The sequence below is a fragment of the Carcharodon carcharias genome, chromosome 9, assembly GCF_017639515.1.
Source record: "Carcharodon carcharias isolate sCarCar2 chromosome 9, sCarCar2.pri, whole genome shotgun sequence".
Classification (NCBI taxonomy): Eukaryota; Metazoa; Chordata; class Chondrichthyes; order Lamniformes; family Lamnidae; genus Carcharodon; species Carcharodon carcharias.
This window is the reverse complement of record NC_054475.1, coordinates 173,323,880-173,340,482: the sequence shown is the minus strand read 5'-3', so window position 1 is coordinate 173,340,482 and position 16,603 is coordinate 173,323,880. Positions and strand designations below refer to the sequence as shown.

The window sequence follows — 16,603 nt, the reverse complement described above, 5'->3', positions numbered from 1 at the left end:
GGAAAACACAAATAACTTCCCAGAAATGCTAGGGAACTCAGGGTCTAGTGAGAAGGGTTAATTGAAGGAAATTAGTACTACTAAAATAACAGTGCTGGATAAATTAATGGGACTGAAAGCCAATAAATCCCGGGGCCTGATAATCTACATCCCAGGGTACTAAAGGAAGTGGCCATAGAAATAGTGGATGCGTTGGTTGTCATCATCCAAAATTTTGTAGATTCTGGAACAGTCCCAGCAGATTGGAGGATGGCAAATGTAACCCCACTATTTTAAAAAAAGGAGAGAAGGAATAACAGACCAGTTAGCCTAACCTCAGTAGTAGGGAAAATGCTAGAGTCTATTATAAAGGATGTGATAACAGGACACTTAGAAAATATCAATGAGATTAGACAAAGTAAACATGGATTTATGAACGGGAAATCATGTTTGACAAACCTACTGGAGTTCTATGAGGACATAATTAGCAGAATAGATAAGGGACAACCAGTGGATGTGGCGTATTTCGATTTTCAGAAAGCTTTTGATAAAGTACCACTTAAGATGTTAGTGTGTAAAATTAAAGCACATGGGATTGGGGGTAATATATTGACACGGATTGAGAATTGCTGACAGGAAACAGAGAGTAGGAATAAACAGGCCGGGACTAGTGGGGTACCACAGGGATCAGTGCTTGGGCCCCAGCCATTCACAATATCTATCAATGATTTGGATGAGGGAATCAAATGTAATATTTCCAAGTTTGCCGAAGACTATCAAACTTATTGGGAATGTGAGTGATGAGGAGGGTATTAAGATGCTTCAAGGCGATTTAGACAGTTTGAGTGAGTGGGCAAATACATGGCAGATGCAATAACATGGATAAGTGTGAAGTTATTCACTTTGGTGGAAAAAACAGAATAGCAGAGTATTATTTAAATGATAGATTGGGAAATGTTGATGTACAAAGAGACCTGGGTGTTCTTGTACACCAATCACTGAAAGCAAGCAGGGAGGTGCAGCAAGCAGTTAAGAAGACAAATGGTATGTTGGCCTTCATTGGGAGAGGACTTGAGTACAGGAGCAAAGGTGTCTTACTGCAGCTGTACAGGGCCTTGATGAGACCACACCTGGAGTATTGTGTACAGTTTTGGTCTCCTTACCTCAGAAAGGATATACTTGCCACAGGGGGAGTGCAGTGAAGGTTCGCCAGACTGATTCTTGGGATGGCAGGATTGTCGTACGAGGAGAGACTGGGCCGGCTAGGCCTGTATTCATTGGAGTTTAGAAAAATGAGAGGGAATCTCATTGAAATGTATAAAATTCTGACAGGGCTGAACAAACTGGATGCAGGGATGATATTTCCTCTGGCTGGGGGTCTAGAACAAGGGGTCACAATCTCAGGATATGGGGTAGGCCATTGAGAACTAAGATGAGGAGAAACTTCTTCATGCAGAAGCAGGTAAATCTGTGGAATTCTCTACCTCTGAGGGTTGTGGAGGCCAAGTCACTGAATATATTTAAGAAAGAAATAGATAGATTTCTAGATTCTAAAGTCGTCAAGGGTTATGGAGAGAAAGCGAGAGTATGGCATTGAGATAGAGGATCGGCCATGATCGTATTGAATGGTGGAGCAGGCTCGAAGGGCCGAACGACCTACTCCTGCTCTTATTTCCTATGTTTCTAGATGAGGCCTAACTAGTGTCTTAAACACTAGTGACCTCCTAAATCTTGTACTCAATGCCCTTTAATGCAGCCTAAAATACAATGTGCTTTACTGACTGCCTCTCTCAACATACCCTTTCATCTTCAATAATCTATGTATGTATACACCGAGGTCCCTCTGTTCCTGCTCCTCCTTCAGATGTTCTCCCTTTATTTTATACTGTCTCACTGTATCTTTGTTGCCAAACTGAATCACCTCACATTTCTGTGCTTTGAACTTCATCCACCACTTGTCTGCCCAATCCACCAACATGTCTATGTCCTTTTGACATTCAACACTATCTCCATCACAGTTGACAATATTTCCAATCTTTATATCATCTGCAAATTTTGAAATCATGCCCTGCACACCACAGTCTAGGTCATTAATACATATCGGAAAGAGCAAGGGTCCCAACACTGACCCCTGAGGAATTCCATTACAAACCTTCCTCCAATATGAAAAACAGCCATTTATCACTACTCTGTTTCCTGTCACTCAGCCAATTTCTTATCCAAGTGCCTACTTTCCCTGTTATTCCATTACCTAGAATTTTGTTCACAAGTCTGTTGGGTGGCACTGTATCAAATGCCTTTTGAAAATCCATATAAACTACATCAACAGCATTTCCTGTATCAATCGTCACTGTTGCCACCTCAAAAAACTCCAGCAAATTAGTTAAACATGATTTTCCCTTGATGAATCTATGCTGGCTTTCCTTAATTATCCTGCACTTGTCTAAGGGATTATTGATTTTATCCCATACTCTAGTTTCCAGAAGTTTCCCTACCACTGAGGTCAAACTGACAGGTCGAAATTTGCCGGCTTTATCCTTGCACCCCTTTTTGAACAAGGGTGTAACATTCACAATTCTCCAGTACTCTGGCACCTCCCCAATATCTAAGGAAGACTGGAAGATTATCACTTGTGCCTCTGCAATTTCCACTCACACTTTCCTCAGTGCACTTGGATACATCTCATTCGCTCCTGGTACCTTATCTATTTCAAGTAAAGATAGCCTTTCAAACACCTCCTTCCTCTCAATTCTAAGTTCTTCTAGTGTACCAGTTACCTCCTTTCTCATCTTGGCCTGGGTAGAAAGTTCTTTCTTTGTAAAGACAGGTGCAAAATATTCATTCAACACCTCTACTATTTCTTTTGCCTGCACATGCAAATCCCCTTTTTTGTCCTTATTCAGCACTGCCACTGTTCACTGCCAGCCTCTTTTCATGCTCTCTCTTCGTAAATACCTGGGATCTCAAACTCTGTCCATTTTAGATAAAAAATTACTGGTCCCTAACCAGATTGTACCAAAATTTGGGCATCTGGTACAGCATCAAAACAGCTCCAACCAACCTAGTAATTTGGAAAGTCGCAAGGCACTTGGTTGGAGGGAAGGGGGAGTTAGGACAGGAGCACAGGGTGAGAGTAGGAGGCACTGTTAGAAGTTTGGGTTTGTGGGCAAGGGCAAGGAAGGGAGGCAGCAGAGGCAGCCAAATAGATGAATGGTATTTTGTGCCTGTCTTCACAGTCAAAGACACAATTTATATACCAGAAAAAGACAGTAATAAGAGTGAGAACACAAGGTAATTAATATCAGCAGACAAAAAGTACTGGAGAAACTTAAGAGACTAACGTCTGACAAATCCCGAGCGCCTATATCCCAGGGTTCTAAGATAACTGCAGAGATAGTGGAAACACCGACTACGATTTTCCAAAATTCCCTCGATTCTACAATGGTGGCAGCAGACTAGAAGTTAGCAAATGTAACACTGCTAGACAAGGATGGAGGAAAACAGAGAACTATAGGCCAGTTATCCATAAAATGCAGGAATCTATTATTAAGAAAGTCTTAACAATGCACTTAGAAAGGCACAGCATGATTAGAGCAAATTAACATGGCTTTAAAAATGTCTTTTTTGAGGATGAAACCAGTAGGGTAGATAAAGAGGCATCAGTAGATGTAACATACACGGAATACCATAAAGCATTCAATAAGGTGCCACACAGAAGGCTGATATGCAAGATAAGAGCTCATTGAATTGGAGGTAATATATTAGCATGGATTGAGGATTGGTAAACAGATGGGAAGAAAAGTGTAGGAATAAACAGGCCATTTTTAAGTTGGCATGCTGTAATTAGTGGAGTGCTGCAAGGGTCAGTGCTGGGGCTTCAGCTATTTACAATCTATATTAACGACTGAGGTGAAAAAGACAGAGAGTAATGTATCTAAGTTTGCTTATGATACAAGGCTAAATTAGGAGGACACAGATGCTGCAAAGAGACACAACAGGTTAAGTGAATGGGCAACAAGATGGCAGTGGGAGTATAATGCAGGGAAGTTATTACTTTGCTAGTAAGAATAGAAAAGCAGAATACTTTTTAAAAAGGCTTGAAGCTTACAAATGTTAACCTTCAGAGTAACTTGGGTCGCACAAAGCATATAGGTACATCAAACATTTAGCCTTTATTGCAAGGGGATTAGAATACAAAAATAGGGAAGTCTTGCTACAATTGTACAGGGCTTTGGTGAAACTGCAACTGGAATACAATGCGCAGTTTTGGTCTCGATACTTAAGGAAGGGTATACTGAGCTGTTCAAATGACTAGTCCAGTAACAGCCTGACATAGTCACACTCACGAAATCATAGCTTACAATGTCCCACTCACCACCATCACCATCCCTGGGAATGTCCTGTCCCAAAAACAGGACAGACCCAGCAGAAGTGGAGGCACAGTGGTAAACAGTCAGGAAGGAGTAGCCCTGTGAGTCCTCAACAGCGACTCGAGACCACATGAAATCTCATGGCATCTGGTCAAACATGGGCAAGGAAACCTCCTGCTGATTAGGACCTAACATCCCCCCTCAGCTGATGAATCAGTACTCCTCCATGTTGAACACCATTTGGAAGAAGCACTGAGTTTGGAAAGGGCACAGAAAGTACACTGTGTGGGGGACTTCAATGTCAAGTACCAAGAGTTGATCAACAGTACCACTGCAAATAGAAACAAAAACAGAATTACCTTGAAAAACTCAGCAGGTCTGGCAGCATCGGCGGAGAAGAAAAAAGTTGACGTTTCGAGTCCTCATGACCCTTCAACAGAACAACAGAACGTTGAAGGGTCATGAGGACTCGAAACGTCAACTCTTTTCTTCTCCGCCGATGCTGCCAGACCTACTGAGTTTTTCCAGGTAATTCTGTTTTTGTTTTGGATTTCCAGCATCCGCAGTTTTTTGTATTTACCACTGCAAATAGAGCTGGCCGAGTCCTAAAGTACATAGCTGCTAGACTGGGTCTGCTGCAGGTTTTTAAAAAATTTATTCCCGGGATGTGGGCTTCGCTGGCAAGGCCAGCATTTATTGCCCATCCCTGGTTGCCCTTGAGAAGGTGGTGGTGAGCTGCCTTCTTGAACTGCTGCAATCATGTGGTGTAGGTACACCCACAGTGGTGTTAGGGAGTTCCAGGATTTTGACCCAGCGACAGTGAAGGAACGGCGATATATATCCAGTCTTGAATGGTGGTAGACAGTTAAACAGCTATAAGAAGGAGGCTGCTCCACACATATCCCCATCCTCCGAGATGGGGGAGCCTGGCACTTCAGCACAAGAGAGAAGCTGAAGCATTTGCAACCATTTACAGCCAGAAGTGCCAAGTGGATGATAGATCTCAGCCTCTCTAGCATCACAGATGCCAGCCTTCAGCTAATTCGATTCATTCCATGTGATATCATGAAATGGCTGAAGGCACTGGATACTGCAAAGGCTATGGGGCCTGACAATATTCTGGCAATAGTACTGAAGACTTGTGCTCCAGAACTTGCCGCGCCCCCAGCCAAGCTGTTCCAGTACAGCTACAACACTAGCATCTACCCGAAAATGTGGAAAATTGCCCAGATATGTCCTGTACACAAAACGCAGGACAAATCCAACCCAGCCAATTACCGCCCAAGTCTTTCTGCTCCTGCACCCACTTCAAGATTTCACCCCTTATTTTATATTCTCTGTCCATGTTCTTCCTACCAAAATGCATCACCTCACACTTCTCCACATTGAACTTCATCTGCCACCTATCTGCCCAGTCCACCAACTTGTCTATGTCCTCTTGAAATTCTACATCATACTCCTCACAGTTCACAGCACTCCCAAGCTTAGTATTATCCACAATGTTTGAAATTGACCCCTACACACCAAGATCTAGATCATTAATATATATAAGGAAAAGCAAGGGTCCGATTACTGACCCCTGGGGAACTCTACTACAAACCTTCCTCCAGCCCAAAAAAAATCCACTGACCCATTACTCTCTGCTTCCTATTTTTCAGCCAATTTTGTATCCACGTTGCTACAGTCCCTTTTATTCCATGAGCAATAACTTTTCTCACAAGTCGGTTGTGTGGTACTATGTCAAATGCCTTTTGAAAGTCCATGTACACCACATCAACAGCATTACCCTCATCGACCTTTTCTGTTACCTCTTCAAAAAACTCCAGCAAATTAGATTTCCATCTGGCTTTTCCTTATCAACCCATATTTTCACATGTGATACTAATTCCATCCCGAATAATTGTTTCTAGAATCTTGCCCATCACTGAAGTTAAACTGACTGGTCTGTAATTGCTGGGCTTATCCTTAGAGCCTTTTTTGAACAAGGGCATAATGTCTGCAATTCTCCAGTCCTCTGGCACCAACCCTGAGTATAGAAAAGACTGAAAAGCTTATGGCCAGCGCCCCTGCAATTTCTACTCTCTCTTCCTTCAAGATGCTTGGAAGGATCTCATCTGGTCCTGGTGCCTTGTCAACTTTAAGTACCGACAGTCTATTAAACACTTCCTCCTTATCAATTTTGAACCCTTTTAGTGACAAAGAGTTTCCTTGTCTGTCACCATGGCTTGGGTAGCATCTACCTCTTGGTAAAGACTTTTTAAAACTATTCGTTGATAGGTTGTGGGCTTCGCTGGCTAGGCCAGCATTTATTGCCCATCCCTAATTGCCCTTGTCCAGAGGGGATTTATAACCAACCAAATTGCTGTGGGTCTGGAGTCACATGTAGGCCAGACCAGGTAAAGATGGCAGATTTCCTTCCGTAAACGACATTAATGAACCAGATGGGTTTTTCTGACAATCAGCAATGGTTTCATGGTCATCATCAGGCCTCTAATTCCAGATTTTTATTAAATTCAAATGTCACCATCTACCGTGGTGGGATTCGAACCTGGGTCCCCAGGGCATTACCCTAGGTCTCTGGAATACTAATCCAGTGATAATACCAGCTTGAAGGTTATTACAGTTAAAAGGTTGGGGCCATGATTCCTTTGGGGGTTATCAACTAGAAAGGCAACATTCATAAAACAGCAGGTGGGCTTACTTAGCTGGAGGATTGGAGACAAGTTGTCTACACTACTTGCAAGGAAATGCAGCCCAGAGTTGTTTTATTTTGGGAGTTAGGGCTACAATTAATTTAGAAGCATTTAGTGAGCCCTGGAAGACTACATCATCATGGAGATGGGTGCAGCTTAAGACAGTTCTAAGGTTTCAATTTTTGTGAGTTTGCTGGGAAGTGAGTGTTTTGTAGCAGGGGAAAAAGCCATACCAGAAAAGGTACTGCTGTTAGCATGCTCCAGGCAGCAAAAGTTAGCTGGGTCTGTGCAATTTGAGCTCAGGAGAACCCTGGGGAGCTGAGAAGGTGGCAGAAAGTCACTGGCTCCGTGCTGGAAAGGTTTAGGTCTCAGAAGAAGCCCTTGGAGTCCTTTATAGTTTTGTGTATCCGAGGAGGATTGGAACTTGGTGAAATCCAGGGGCATTGCCAGCCCAGTGAAGCTAGCCAGCTATTAAAGAGCTGAATTTGCCCCAGTAAGTAGAGGCTGGAGTGCAGACTCAAAAATCCAAGCGAATAGAATTTCCGGAAACAAGACTGAAACCCTGGGAGGTGTGCAGTCATACAAACATACAAAATAGGAGCAGAAGTAGGCCTTTCAGCCCCTCAGGCCTATACCAAGTCATTGAGGCAATCCAGGTTGCAGTGGCTTTGTGGGCAATTCAGAGACTTGATCTTTGAAAGTGAAAAGTTTGCAGTCCCTCATGAAGGAAGCAGAGTTTCAATGAGATTGACTCACACTGTTTACTGATATCTATGTGGGTTGCTGAGAAATCTATGGGATCTGTTTTGGTCGCATTCATTGTATAGTGTGATGTGTTTGACAACCGTTTGCCTGTTAATTCACTTGTACCTCATATTAACGCTGAATATTAGGGTATAAGATAGGTATTGTAAATGATTTTAGCTTTTGAATAGTCTCTGCGTTGATCTTGCACCGTAAAGTTTATTTTTGTTTATTCAACACCTGTGGAATCTTATGGCTTTATTCTCCAAGCAAGTGTCTTGAATCTCAAAATTTGTTTATTTTAAATTAAACGTCATTGGTCCCTAACTAGACCTTACCAAAAACTTGGGGGGGGCGGGGTCTGGTCTAGGATCATAACACATCTGTAAGTAGCTATTGACAAACCCTTAAATAAAGAAACCTAATTGTTTTTTATTTCCGCAACATTGCTTCAGATAGAAAGCAGAGAGTCGGGATAAATAGGTCTTTTTCTGGATGGCAAGCTGTAACTAGTGGGGTGCCACAGGGTTCGGTTCTTGGGCTCCAACTATTTACAAACTATATTAATATCTTGGATTCAGGGATAGAAGGTACTATAGCTAAATTTGCAGATGACACCAAAATAGGTGGGAAAGTAAGTTGCAATGAAGAAATAAGAAATTTACAAATGGATATGGACAGGTTAGGTGAATGGGCCAAAATCTGGCAGATGGAGTTTAACGTGGATAAGTGTGAGGTGACCTATTTTGGTCAGAAGAATAAAAAGGCGACTTATTACTTAAATGGAGAAAAACTTCAGAATGCTTCAGTGCAGAGGGATCTGGGTGTCCTTGTGCATGAGTCGCTGAAAGCTAGTATGCAGGTACAGCAGGTAATAAGGAAGGGAAATGGAATTTTGGCATTTATTGCTAAAGGAATAGAGTATAAAAATAAGGAAGTGTTGTTGCAACTGTACAAGGCATTGGTGAGACCGCACCTGGAGTACTGTGCACAGTTTTGGTCCCCTTACTTGAGGAAGGATGTAGTTGCATTGGAGGTGGTTCAGAGGAGGTTCATTAGGTTGATTCCATAGATGCGGGGCTTGTCTTATGAGGAGGGATTGAGCAGTTTAGGCCTGTACTCTCCAGAGTTTAGAAGGATGGGAGGACATCTAATTGAGGTATATAAGATGCCAAAGGGGATAGACAAAGTAGACGTGGAGCAGATGGTTCCCCTTGTGAGGCATTCTAGAATGAGAGGCCATAGTTTTAGGCTAAGGGGTGGTAGATTTAAATCAGAGATGAGGAGGAATTACTTTTCTCAAAAGGTCGTGAATCTGTGGAATTCACTACCTCAGAGTGCAGTGGATGCCGGGACATTGAATAAATCTAAGGAGATGGACGGATTTTTAATTAGTAACGGGTTGAAAGATTATGGGGAGAGGGTGGAAAATTGGAGTTGACGCCAAAATAAGATCAGCCATGATCGTATTGAATGGCGTGGCAGGCTTGAAGGGCTGAATTGCCTACTTCTGCTCCTAGTTCTTATCTTCTTATGTTCTTAAAAAATGAATGGCCCAAGCTGGTTTCTGATGTTTAATGCAAAAGCGAAAATTCAAGTTACCTTCACTGTCCCAAAAGTAGCTTCCCTTTAGGGAGAAGGAGGGTTATCAGTCATTTCACAGACAGTACTATAAGCACAGCAATGGATAAGGGACACTGTACAGCTTGGTCATTGAAACAAGTTCTCTTTACTTACTGTGGAGACTTTGCTCACTACATCTTGTGCGACATCAAGACCTTGTGCAAAGGTTCGAGCAGCAATAAATGCCCTCGTCACCTGAAGCTTCAGCTTACGCGGTACGTCTCCAAATGGCTTCAGCTGCTCTGTATATTTGCTAACACATTCCAGATATTCTTCAGTGAAATGATTCTGAGGGTTCACCAACTGAAACATCCGCTCCAGGAGACGAGCCCAGAAGTCACTCAGCATGTCCTCCAGATTTAGATTTCCAACCACATAGTACCTCTTCATCTCCTTAAATAGGTCCTGGAATACCTCCGAGTTTTGCATATATAGTTGACCATAAGTCCGTACAAACATATCATTCAAGGATTTCTCTGCATTTTCTATCAGCTCCTTGAAGAATTCTGTGGAAAATGAATGATTGAATGACATCCATTATTTGCTGATTAAATTGAACCAACCAACAATTTCTAACATTAGTATTCATACCATTATAACAGAAATATCTGGTGGATTAAACTGTTAAAAGTCATTATGATATTTGAACTGCAGGAAACAACAAAGTCTCACACCCTTCCCATCCTTCGAGGATCATCATTTTGCTCAATAACTTCATAATAGCCTCCTTTTTCACTCATACAATAAAAAAGGGATAGAGAAAGGAAGATTAACAGGGCAAAGACCACAGAATAAAGAATTATTGTTTCATGTGAGTCCAGAATCAAAGTCAAATACTTTAGTTTGAAGACTGATGCCGGAAATTTCACTTTTCCATTGGCGATGACTTCCATGATGCGATAGGCACAAAGAGGTCAATTAGTTTTGTAGGCGCTGGTACAGAATTTCCAACAGAAACATTGTAGATAGGCACCAGGCATTTACTTAGACTGAGTTCTTGTTCTGAGCTGCTGCAGGCTAGATGGGAAAAGGCAGACTGAATGGCAGCACAGCAAGATAGTATAACAGAGTCTTACAGATGGGGGGAGTCATTGTGGCTTTGACAAAGGATGTCTATTCCTTTGTCTGGATTCTTGAGATTATAAGTGTTTCAATCATTAAGAATTTCAAAGGAGGTTGCAGGGCCCTTTGTCCTATCAGACTCGTAGTCTCCGTTGGCCAGGCCTAGCTTAGGAAATGTAGATGGCCATTGTATAATTCTCTTTTAATTTGATCTCTGCAGCCACAGGGGTAGCTAATGTCTTTTCAAAGAGAGCAAGGTGTCAACTTTTAGGATATTGCCAGATTAGCTCCTATTGTTCAGATGTCATGAAAATATAATAATTCTCATTATATTATTGTGATTTATTGTAAAGGAAGGTCAGTAGTGCGGTTTGGATAGTTTCTCTGTGTGTATGTGTGTGTGGGAGGGATTTAATTGAATTGGAGACAGCTGATCTGGAGGCTTTGAGTCATCAATAAGAAGCTAGGTTTGAAATGCTAAATAAGTAAATATGGCTGAGGTTTTTGTATGTGAGATGTGAGGAAAATTTGCATTTTTAGATAAATTAGGGTAGTTCGAATTTCAAAGAGATGGTAGGATGTTACATCTAGCTAGAAGAAGCTAAGCCAAACAGTGTGTTTATTTTTCCCAAAGGTTACTGATAATATGAACACTATGAAAAGATTTATATTATGAGAAAGGTAAAGTTGCAAAGACATATTGGAACAATGGAATTTACATTAAAAAAGGAGAAACATGTATAAAGGAGATGAGGCTATGTGTCAGAGGAGAAGGCATTCTAAGATCTAACAAGTGTGAAACGCCTCCAGCCTCTGTGCATCAAGTTGCTGTCTACAGGAACCGAAGCTCGGAAAACTCACTTTGAATTCTCCCATATAGGGTATTGTGTTGCTTTGCTTGGGTCTGTTTAAATCTATTTATTTTTCCTGTTGTCTTAACGGAGGTGTAACTGGGAGCCAGATTAATTAGGGGTTTTAGGAGTTATTATTGTAGTAATTTGTAGACCTATGTATGTGCTTAAAATCTTTCCTTTTGTGAATAAATGTTTAATTTAGTTTTCTAAAAACCTCTGTAGTCGTGGTAGTCTTATTATTTCTGAATTCAGGGCATGCATCTAGAAATAAAATACAAATTGCAAAACAGTTGTGATCGCACAATCAAGTTTCCCTCGTGGATTTAATCTGCCTGGTACACATCATCTGTCACATCAAACACAGGGTTACAGCCAGACCCACAGAGACTGCAGCAGTTCAAGAAGGCAGCTCACCACCACCTTCTCAAGGGCAATTTGGGATGGGCAATAAATGCTGACCTAGCCACTGAAGGCCACATCCCATGAATGAATTTTATTTTTAAAATTAATAGGGCAGAATTTTCTGCCTGTCAGGTGGGTGGAACAGGAGTGGCCGTAGGCGGCATGGACCTGATCGACGTCCACAATTGGGGCCGTGCTGCCATTTTGCACAGGCAGGCCAATTAAGGCCCGCACAGCGCATTTCAAACTCCAGTGAATAGCGGGAGTTTGCGGGCTGTGGTGGGCAAGCACAGACCACCGGGTCCAATGGCGACCCGGCAGTCTGTTTAAAGGAATGCCTGGCAGCCTCCTGTAGGCTGCCCACAATGGCCAGTTCGAGGTCACACCACAGGGGGTCTGCCACAGGAGCAGGGCAGGCTGCAGGGTAGGCCACAGGAGCAGGGCAGGCTGCAGGGTTGGCCCCAGGAGCAGGGCAGGCTGCAGGGTCGGCCCCAGGAGCAGGGCAGGCTGCAGGGTCGGCCCCAGGAGCAGGGCAGGCTGCAGGGTCGGCCCCAGGAGCAGGGCAGGCTGCAGGGTCGGCCCCAGGAGCAGGGCAGGCTGCAGGGTCGGCCCCAGGAGCAGGGCAGGCTGCAGGGTCGGCCCCAGGAGCAGGGCAGGCTGCAGGGTCGGCCCCAGGAGCAGGGCAGGCTGCAGGGTCGGCCCCAGGAGCAGGGCAGGCTGCAGGGTCGGCCCCAGGAGCAGGGCAGGCTGCAGGGTCGGCCCCAGGAGCAGGGCAGGCTGCAGGGTCGGCCCCAGGAGCAGGGCAGGCTGCAGGGTCGGCCCCAGGAGCAGGGCAGGCTGCAGGGTCGGCCCCAGGAGCAGGGCAGGCTGCAGGGTCGGCCCCAGGAGCAGGGCAGGCTGCAGGGTCGGCCCCAGGAGCAGGGCAGGCTGCAGGGTCGGCCCCAGGAGCAGGGCAGGCTGCAGGGTCGGCCCCAGGAGCAGGGCAGGCTGCAGGGTCGGCCCCAGGAGCAGGGCAGGCTGCAGGGTCGGCCCCAGGAGCAGGGCAGGCTGCAGGGTCGGCCCCAGGAGCAGGGCAGGCTGCAGGGTCGGCCCCAGGAGCAGGGCAGGCTGCAGGGTCGGCCACAGGAGCAGGGCAGGCTGCACGGTAGGCCAGCCAAAGCGCCCCTCGCTTTTCTGATGACTGCCTTGCTGCCCTGCTCGAGGAGGTGGCAACACGACGGGAGGTGTTGGTCCCCGAGGATGGGAGGAGGAGGCCCCCCCCAAATGACCATACATGCATGGAAGGAGGTAGCAGAGGTGGAGAGATCCCGGGATGTGGTGTGGTGCACCTGGATCCAGTGCCGTAAGCGCTTCAACTATTTGTTGCGCTCTGGAAGGGTGAGTACTATGTTGGCATTGGGCATTTAACCCAGCAGGTAGACTTAGCCTTTGTGGGCACCCCCCCCCCCCGCCACAAGTCTTACTGTCGTGACTGCATTGAATCATGTTGGCCATTTCTCATATGCTGGGGGGGCAAGCAGATAGTGCCCATGCTTACATCAGCCTGAGTGGTTCATGAGGGGATGAGTTCTCCCCCGCATCATGTGTTGCTCTTAGTCACACATGACTAGTCTGGGGCAACCTGCAGCTAGGTGCATACTCAGGACCCCAACACATGTCCTATTCAGGGTGATGAGATTGTGGAAGGGGAGCCTCAATGTATCGTGGCCAAAAGCCATCTGCTGCTCTCGATGCTGCACCTAGTTATGCCTCCTTGCTATGGGAGCTAAGACTATGTGTTTCCTAAAGTGATGGATGAAGAATGTGTCCCAGGTGACTGTTTGGGTGGGGGGGAGGAGACTGATCAGCAGTAGCGGGGACAGGAGGCACTGCAGGCCTGAGATGGGCCACTGTGGTTGGGTGCAGTGTGTGTGTGTGCAGAGTACATGTACGATTAGCCGCAATGACTGGTCTTCTCTGTTTTTCAGGAGAAGAATGCTCACAATACATGTTAGCATTTGTGAACTGGAGGCAGCCGGGCCCAGCTCATGATTTTAAGCCGTTTCGAGCAGGAGGCCCTGGAGCTTGAGAGGCGCCATGCGCCCAGGTCCACAGGTGTCGGTGAGGCTGGGGTGGAATGGCCAGGTATTTGAAGTCAACAGTGACATCTGCTCTGTCTTCCCACCATCCATAGCACTGATGATTGTTTGATTTGTTATTGCTGCAACATTGCTCATTCACAGACTGATAGAGTCAGAGGTGTGGGTCATAGACAAAGGTCCCTAAGCCCTTCGAAGATGCGCGTGACAAGCACCTTCCAAAGTCACCTTATCCGACCACTATCCCCATTGCCTTGTATGCCATGGCACTGCAGCTGCACATCCAAATATTTATTACTTGTTAGGAGGGTTTCTGCATCCACCACCCTTTCAGGCAGTGCGTCCCACATTACATAAGAACATAACATAAGAGCATAAGAACTAGGAGCAGGAGTAGGCAATTCAGCCCCTCGAGTCTGCCCCACCATTCACTACGATCATGGCTGATCTCATTTCGACCTTAACTCCAATTTTCTGCCCTCTCCCCATAACCTTTCAACCCGTTATTAATTAAAAATCTGTGTATCTCCTCCTTAAATTTATTCAGCATCCCGGCATCCACTGCACTCTGGGGTAGTGAATTACACAGATTCATGACCCTTTGAGAAAAGTGATTCCTCCTCATCTCTGATTTAAATCTACCACCCCTTAGCCTAAAACTATGGTCTCTCATTCTAGAATGCCCCACAAGGGGAAACATCGCTCCACGTCTACTTTGTCTATCCCCTTTATATACCTCTATTAGATCTCCTCTCATCCTTCTAAACCCTAGCGGGTATAGGCCTAAACTGCTCAATCCCTCCTCATAAGACAAGCCCCGCATCTCTGGAATCAATTTAATGAACCTCCTCTGAACTGCCTCCAATGCAACTATGTCCTTCCTCAAGTAAGGGGACCAAAACTGTGCACAGTACTCCAGGTGCGGTCTCACCAATGCCTTGTACAGTTGCAACAACACTTCCCTATTTTTATACTCTATTCCTTTAGCAATAAATGCCAAAATTCCATTTGCTTTCCTTATTACCTGCTGTACCTGCATACTAGCTTTCAGCGAGTCATGCACGAGGACACCCAGATCCATCTGCGCTGAAGTATTCTGAAGTTTCTCTCTATTTAAATAATAAGTCGCCTTTTAATTCTTCTGACCAAAATGGATAATCTCACACTTATCCACATCAAACTCCATCTGCCAAATTTTGGCCCATTCACCTAACCCGTCCATATCCATTTGTAAATTTCTTATTTCTTCATTACAACTTACTTTCCCATCTATAAGACCATAAGACATAGGAGTAAAAAATTAGGCCATTCGGCCCATCGAGTCTGCTCCGCCATTCAATCATGGCTGATAAGTTTCTCAACCCTATTCTCCCGTCTTCTCCTTTTTTGATGTCATCTGCAAATTTAGCTATAGTACCTTCTATCCCTGAATCCAAGTCATTAATATAGGTTGTAAATAGTTGGGGCCCAAGCACCAAACCCTGTGGCACCCCACTAGCTACAGCTTGCCATCCAGAAAAAGACCCATTTATCCCGACTCTCTGCTTTCTGTTGGTTAGCCAATCCTCTATCCAAGCTAATATATTACCCTAACTCCGTGTGATCTTATCTTGTGTACTGATCTTTTATGCAGCACCTTATCAAAGGCTTTCTGGAAGTCCTGCTATACTACATCTACAGGATCCCCATTATCCACTTTGCTTGTCACATCTTCAAAGATCTCTAGCAAATTAGTCAAACACAATTTAATCTTCATAAAACCATGCTGGCTCTGATGGATCACATTTTGACTATCCAAATGCTCTCTTCCTTAATAATGGATTCCAACAATTTCCCAACGACAGATATTAAACTAACTGGTCTATAGTTTCCTACTTTCTGCCTCCCCCCACCTTTTTGAATAAGGGCATTATATTAGCATTTTTCCAATCCACTGGAACCTTTCCAGAATCCAAGGAATTTTGGAATATTATAGTCAATGCATCCACTATCTCCGCTGCCACTTCCTTTAAGACCCTGGGATGTAGGCCATCAGGTCCTGGGGACTTGTCACCCTTTAATCCCAATAGTTTGCTCAGTACTTTTTCTCTAGTGATGATGATTGTCCTAAGTTCCTGCTTCTCTATACCCTCTGCGCTATCTGTTACTATTGGGATGGTACTAGTGTCCTTCCTCCACTGTGAAAACTGAGGCAAAATATTGATTAAGCATCTCTGCCATTTCTGCGTTCCCCACTCCCCAGTCTCATGCTCCAAGGGACCGACATTCACTTTAGCTGCGCTCTTTACTTTTATATACTTGTAGAAGCTTTTGCTATCAGTTTTCACATTTTGCGCTAGTTTTCTTTCATAATTTACCTTTGCTCTTTTTATTATTTTTTTAGTAACCCTTTGTTGATCCTTAAAAGTTTCCCAATCTTCCAGCCTGTCACTCTCCTTTGCAATTTGGTATACCTTAGTTTTTGCCTTTATGTTATCTTTAACTTCCTTGCTTAGCCATGGATGCTTTTCCCCCTCTTACCATCTTTCTTCCTCATTGGGATATATTTTACTTGGGAGGAATTGAATGTCTCCTTAAATATCTGCCACTGTTCATCAACTGTCCTACCTTGTAGTCTTCCTGCCCAGTCCACTAGGGCCAAATCTGCCCTCATGCCGACATCGTTACCTTTGTTTAACTCCAAAACATGAGTGTGGATCTCAAGTTTCTCACTCTCAAACTGAACTTGAAATTCTAGCATGCTATGACCACTCTTCCCTAGAGGATCCTTTACTCTGAGATCATTAATTAATCTCATC

General features: G+C 44.4%; 1 protein-coding gene across 1 annotated transcript in view; it reads right to left on the bottom strand.

Annotated features, from left to right (window-relative positions):
• The window catches only part of gpc4 (glypican 4), a 258,786-nt gene that overhangs the window by 83,096 nt on the left and 159,087 nt on the right, over positions 1-16,603 (bottom strand). The window contains exon 3 of the mRNA XM_041195585.1: positions 9,524-9,915. Within this exon, the coding sequence (XP_041051519.1) occupies positions 9,524-9,915 (392 nt within the window). The remainder of the gene's footprint in view (positions 1-9,523; positions 9,916-16,603) is intronic.